Here is a 7,190-nt window from a genome sequence, read left to right as displayed (position 1 = left end):
GTGTGGATGATAGATGATGAAGGATGCCGGGTGATCATGAAGAAGAGCCAGGCGAGAGGACTCACTTTTTGTCAGCTCTCTTACTGACTTGACTGTAATGTATTTACAATCCTGCTGACATATCATGATCTCAACCATCACCTCACTGCCTCAGCACGCCCACCCCCAGCCCCCACCCTTCTGCCTCCACACACCAGTTCATGTTTATGTATTTTGCTGGTGTGTGCGTGTGTGTGTGTGTGTGTGTGTGTGTGTGTGTGTGTACATGTTTGTATGTTTGTGTGTGTATGTCCTTGAGTTCTCTGCCAACTGCCCACTTCTGCATGTAGGCACACCTGTACTATTCCTATCACACCACGCAGGGCTCCAAATATTCCTTTCCATTTGAAAACGAAAAAGCAAGGTATATTTCTAAGCTGTTTTTTATTGTTCCCCACGGTGAAGTTTGGCCTCTGCTCTCTATCCATCTCTCTGGGAGCAGTGGGCAGCCACACTGCGGTGCCTGCGGGTCTACTGGCAGTGCCTTGGAATTAGTTTAATGACAGACCAAAACCGTCCCGTCGTTCTTCATTATCGGAAACCTCTGCTGAATCGCTTTGGGTGATTAGTGTACAGTTGTAGTTGCAACTGGAGCGTTGCATTTAAAGACCTTTCGTAGTTTAAAATGAGATCATTCTCAGTTAACTGCTGTCATGTGTAATAACTCGCAGCAGTGTGGAGAATGGATGAAATGAATAAGGAAGTCAGAGGCTTTATAATTTCTTCTGCAGGAAAATATTCGGTCTTGTAAAGCACATGTTAATTCAGCCAGTCATGCAGTGTGCCTGGCTTTGCTATTGGCTGTCTGGCAAGTCAATCATTAGTGTGAGAAGAACTGGTCCACAAACCAAACGCATTGAAAGGGGGAGGGTCATGAGGAGGTCAGGCATATTTGTTGAGGATATCCTGCCTAACTGCAACTACCACGTTGCAGCAAGAACACAACAAGAACAAATGTGCATGCCAGTGTATCCTATATACACGTAAGTACATCAGAAATAGCAGTAGTTGCATTAAACAGAACTTTAACCTTTAGCCTTCATGTCTCTCCTTAAACTATTCAAACATGTGTTACAAATGTGGTTGTTTACACAGCTTTGAGACATAAACAATGAGACCATGCTTAAAGAATTTCTATGAAAGTTGTGGATTTAGGGCCAAAGTCTATAAGGGCCCAAACAGTGGGGAATCAACGGAAAGAATGGGTGTAGTATAGCGTAGCATGGATTATAAGATTGTGTCCCTTGCAGCTTGGCTCCTTCCAGAGTCCACAGTGCGTAGGCTTACGTAGGTTAACAGACTTGACCAAAGAAAACCTAATTACCAGAATGTGGGTTACGGAGTGGGGAGGACTAAACCCACTGTCTTCGTCATAGTAGTAGTGGCCTGCGTGTCTGCTGGCGGTTATCTGGCCCTAATCCTCATTACGACCCAGAGAATACTCCCACAGCCCATGACAGGTCGAAGGTCACCGGCAGACAATGCGGTCACCATGGTAACCATCAGTGCGGCTGACATCCATTGGCCGTGCCGTGTGCCTAATGGTTGAGAAGGAGGGTGGTGGTGAGGGTTTGGGGGTGGAGAGGGTTGGAGTGGCCGGTGGAGCTGGCTGACAGGATCATCTGCTGCTTGAGGTCAACCCGTTGGCTCTTCACGTTGAGTTAGACCCCCCCCCCCCCCCCCCTTTAAGTGGAATAAAAGCATGAGGAGGAGGCGGGGCGCGTGGTGGCCTGTGCACGAGAGACGGTGTCGAACAGAACTGATTGTAAACAGCTGTGTGCACGGCGGGCTCATCTGAGAGCAATGGCCAGCCGGGCTCCATGCAAAAAGCCACATACAACTACACAGGCGTGTGGGTATGCTTACTTGTGTGCACATTGCCGCCATGTGCCGCCACAGTACTGCGTGCATGGGGCAGCTCGCTGGCTCAACCCTGCTACCATGCCTTGTGCCGAAGCCAGGTTCGATTCCATCCCATGGCGGTTCATCCATCTCTCTTTCAACCTACTTTTATGTCAGCCTTTCCTATCCCGTCCGTCAACACACAGAAGCAGGCTACTAGGAAATACGACCCGCCCACTCACCACCTTAACCGCCGTCCTTCTCACTTTCACGTTACTATTACACAATTATGATTGCATTATTTGTCATGAGGGTGTGTAAGCCTGACTAGCAAGACCGCCAGCCTAGTTAATCACAGATCAAGACACACACCGGCGTGCGCTTGTACACACACTTAGCGTGTCTGCGCTCTCCAGACGCAAAACTCAAACACAAGATACAAGCTATCCTTGTCCTACCTGTTTTTATCAGAAATCTGCCACAGCTCAGCTCAACGCTTGTTCGCAAGGCAGGAATGTTTTTTTTTTTTAAACTGCTGCAGCCTGTCCCTTACAGCCAACAACATGCTGTTGTTGTGGTTGTCAAACCCCCAATAATGATTTACTTACTTGAGCTCCTTAAAATTGGAGCGCCAATGTGACTTGAATTCAACATGAATAAAACAACACCTGCCTTTGTTTCTTGAATGGCAACTCTCTTCTTTTTACCCCAGATGCTCTCTCTTTATTGTGCATTCAGTCTTTTCCGTTTATCCCACTATTCTCCCCGCTGACCGGCCCACAAGAAACCACGTGCATCAGCTTCACACAAACCCTCCCAAACACTGTGGCACATACCGGGTCCCACCGCCAACAGAATGAGCCATTCAGACAGAGAAAAACGTCAAACCAGGACACGCAAGCCCCGCGCGGTGACCCACATTACCCGACAGAGAGGGAATTCCGAGTGATATGTTTTCTAAATCTGTTCTGTTTGGGGATATAATCTCCTCCTCCTCCTCCTCCTCCTCCTGCTGCTCCTCCTCGGCCCATCAAATAATCAGTAGTGACATGCGGTGACTAGAGGTCCCCATGAATGCTGCAGGTGTTACATAATATAATCAGCCCCTAATCCGCTGCTGTTGCAGCAGCACACCGCCACCGCGGCATGCGATACTGCCTGCGTGTGCAGCGTGCAGCCCAGGCAACACAATGGCCAACACATGGTCACGGTTATGCACGCGCGACAGCGGTCGGTGCCACTCTCTGGCTACTCACCACACTGGAGTGTAGTAACTCAAGCACCGTCAGCGAGGGTTGTTTGGCAAGGCGGAGCAAGGCTAAAGTTAGCGTATAAGCCTACTTGCAGGGGCTGTTGTGAAGGCTGTCTTCAGGCTGTGTGCCACATTTCAAGATTTTTTTTACAAGTTTCACATTGGGCTGTTTATGTGATTTTTGTTAATAGAGCTTGTTAGTTTTTTTAGTAGCTAGATCCACACTGTTAAGACTCGATTTTTTTCTAGTTTAAGAAGAGAGTGTCAGAACCAGTGCAAAGATACTAGTAAGATACTAGTAACTATTGATTCCAATCCTTTATAGCCATATGTTTGTCTGGAAAAGATCAGTGGAAAGAATTTCTTTCACGTAAATGATGTCTACTTAACTTACAGCATGCATGCTGCCAACAATACTGTAGCACAGCTTGGAGAGAGCTTATAACATGAGTATGTTACAAACACACACACACACACACACACACACACACACACACAAACATATGCACACGTGCTACTCATCAGGTGACACTGTCTCTGTGTGCTCTCACTATAGCTCTGAGACTCTGACTCCACACACACACACTCACACTCACACACACACACACACACACACACACACACACACACACACACACACACACACTACAGCAACCACGTGCTGGGCAACTGCCGGCTCATGTGACAGAGCATTCACTCCTGACAGAGAAGTAACTCACACATGCACTGCACATTCACACATGACCCGACTTTAACAGTGTCCACACACGCACATTCACGCACACACACACACACACACACACACACACACACATATTATTTTATTGTGTAAGAGAGGCGTGACTTGGAACAGACCGTTTCCTCAGATTGGTGTGAACATGTGTCAAAGAGGGCCAACCAGAAAGTACTATTTTGTCACATTTCTCCAATTGAAAGACACACAAACAGGCCAGGGCATGAAGGTTATAAACTCCAAGCAGATTACAACGACCATTTAAAACGGAGAGGATATTAGCGGACATTGTATTACGATATATTTTCATTTTGATAGAAAGACACACTATACAACATGCAGAATTAGCGGTAAATAATTCACAAACTACCAGGCCATGCCAGCCATTACCTCAATCAAAGAGTCATATCACACACACACACACACACACACACACACACGACCACAGCGGCTCCGAGTCTCACCTGTGCAGCGGGGGGAGACAGCAACAACAAGGACCTCCTCTTCTTCAGCTCCACACACTTGCGCAGCTTGCAGATCTGGTGGCCGGTGCTGCGGTTGAGGCAGCAGCTGCAACGGCCACAGCTTATCTTCCTCAGGCAAGGCTCGCAACCGCCACAACGGCTCCTCTTCTTCTTCTCCTTCTCCTTCTTCTGCGCCCGGCCAGCGGCGGTCCAGGAGGGCATGCAGGCCCCCTCGGGGAACCCCCAGGAGCCCCCGGCCAAGAGACCGGGGCCCGGGTCGCCGCAACCGGCGTCCGACTCCGTATCCAGAGAGGAGCGGGTGCTTTCTGAGCTGCAGGAGAAAGGGTAGCCACCTCCTCCACCACTACCGCTGCCTGGTGGGGAGGCAGTGGTGGTGGTGGTGGCGGTGGACGTCTTTTGCATCGACTCCTGCTCGGGAAACGCCACCGCAACCTCGCGGGTCTCCCTCGGGCCGGGCTCACCGGCGCCGGAGGGGACTACCGTGTTTCTGAGAGGAAGTGGTGGGAGGGAAGGGGAGTCCTCCTGGTGGGGGAGGTGCTTAGATGACTCTAGAGCAGGTGTGTGCCCTTTGTTGTCCATCTGGACCGGTGTGTGAGCGCGTCTGCTCTCCTCTCTGGGTGGGATCACCCTGTTCCGGGCCTGCCCTGGACTCCACTGGTATAGATGCTGAGGGAAGATGGGGCCTAGGAGCTGGGTAGTAACATGTGCGTTCGGTGACATCGCGTTGGTCCGTGAGATTAGGTTGCTCACACTTAGAGCAGAGGATACTGGGTAATGTAATTTAGCACCATGGGTGATGTTGGGTGATCGGATGTTTTGCCTGCCTTGGGCAAGTATCTCTCGTGATTCCGACAACACCAGGGATTTAACGGGTTCTGAGGTAGCTGTGATAGACACAGGGAAAGTCTCAAAAGGTGTCGCTGATCTTCCTGACGATGCGTCGCTGGACTGGTACAGATCAGATGATGGAGCAAACAAAGTACGATGATTGGAGCGAGCAGCAAAGAACGAAACATTGTTTCCTTCACCCTGGTTCACTCGAGGCAGAAGAGGAACAGACTCCTGAAACTTGTCTTTAATCACAGAGCGCCCTATTCTCTCCTTCTCCTCATGCCTTCCTTTTAAACACGTTTCCCTCTCTTTGTTTCGTCTCTCATCTCCATCGTTCTTGTGCGTGGCTGTCACTGTCTGCCTCTCCGTCTCTGCCTCTCTCAAGACTGGTGAGTTATCCTCTCCTTGAGGAATAGAGACTTGCTCCCCATCGCTAGCAGGATCACTGGGTTTGACTTCAGCATAGTCGCCCTTGACCTCTTTGAGATCAGGAACGTTGTCACCTGGCTTCACCTCACCGTTATCTTGCCTAGTCTCCTCATCCTCAACTAGTTTCCCCGCGCCCTCCCTTCGTTTCTCCTTGTTCTCCACTCGTTTCTCCTGGATCTCACCTAGTTTCCCCTCGCCCTCCCTTCGTTTCTCCTGGTTCTCCACTCGTTTCTCCTGGTTCTCCACTTGTTTCTCCTGGTTCTCCACTCGTTTCTCCTGGTTCTCCACTCGTTTCTCCTGGTTCTCCACTCGTTTCTCCTGTTTCTCCACTAGTCTCTCCTCAGTGTCAGTGTGCTCAGGGACCTCAGTCTGGCTTGCCTCTCTACCACCGCCATTGCTAGATCCCAGATCATGTGACCCGTCCCCTTGTTTATCCCCCGGGCCAGCGACCCCAGGCAGCGGCTCATCCCCGACACTCTGCCGGTGAGCCCTCTGTTCTGGCTCCATAATGACACTGTCACACCGGCCCGGCGCCGCACACACGCGCTGTGTGTCGTCGCTGGGAGACGACTCGCAGGGAAAAGCGCTGCTCGGGCTTGCATTGTTTACAGCTTCCGCTACCTGTTCTTTGAAAGTAGCAGCAGCCTCGCAGGGGTCACTTTTCAGGGCAGGAAGATTGGTTTCTTTGGCATCGTCGTCATCGCTGTGGGCTTCCTCCTGCTCCTTAGTGTCGGTCGCGTCGCAGCAGTCGGGGTTCACTGCCTCTTTCCGTGTGTTCCGACGGTGTGCAGCGGTGCCCCTGGCTAAGCAACTCCTGCCCTTCTTCTTCCCCCTCCTGGAGGGCGGCTTGGGCGGTTGGCAAGGACCGATGGACGCCCGTGTTCCCCGTAAGGATTTCCTGCGCCCCAGGGGGTCCTCTAACTGAGCACAGTAGTCAGGCGGATTGCTTAGTTTTCTAAGCCTCGCCGATCCTGTTATAGTTGCGGCTGGGTTAACCTTAGCCGTGGCCCGCCCTGGGCCTTGACCCACCGACCCACTGACCGCTTTACCCCGAGGGCTTCGACCAGACGGCGCTTGGGTCCTGCTGGTGGATCTTTTTGGTTCTGACAGTGTTTTCTGGAGTCTCTCGGTGGCTCTACCTCGGGTTTTGGTGGACTTGCAGGTCTGTCTCTTTGCGGTTACTTTGGGGCCATTTTTTCTTTGGGAAGCGGGTTGTCTTTTGGAGGTGGCAGGCATGGTTGAAGGTGGGAGAGGGAAGGTGACGCGCACCCGGCATGGGAGCCAGTTGAATGTTTATCTTATTCCAAGCGCCAAATGTTGTTTTATCGTCTTCTTCTGCCCTTTGGATAATGATGCGCAAGCCAAATTATTTTTTCATTGTGAAAGGGCAGTGCACAACCTAAAACACCAAGCACAAGGAAGTTTTAATCAATAGTTATGCCATGGTAATTATGCAGGAATTATAGTATGTAGAACACAAATCAAAACTTTGCCAAAAATCAAAACACAATTGGTAATTAAAGATTGTAAATATGCAATAAGGTTACTTTCAATAGGCTATATTTGGAAACCTAACAAA

The 7,190-nt window shown here is 50.4% G+C and overlaps 1 protein-coding gene across 2 annotated transcripts in view; it reads right to left on the bottom strand.

Moving 5' to 3' along the window:
- The window catches only part of tet1 (tet methylcytosine dioxygenase 1), a 32,116-nt gene that overhangs the window by 24,243 nt on the left and 683 nt on the right, over positions 1-7,190 (bottom strand). For both annotated transcript variants that reach the window (XM_084470069.1, XM_084470068.1), the window contains exon 2: positions 4,331-7,010. In XM_084470069.1, coding sequence (XP_084326195.1) covers positions 4,331-6,847 — 2,517 coding nt within the window. In that variant the 5' untranslated portion in view covers positions 6,848-7,010. The remainder of the gene's footprint in view (positions 1-4,330; positions 7,011-7,190) is intronic.

Source organism: Micromesistius poutassou (genome assembly GCF_964030765.1).
Source record: "Micromesistius poutassou genome assembly, chromosome: 7".
Taxonomy (NCBI): Eukaryota; Metazoa; Chordata; class Actinopteri; order Gadiformes; family Gadidae; genus Micromesistius; species Micromesistius poutassou.
This window is presented reverse-complemented; position numbering and strand designations above follow the sequence as displayed.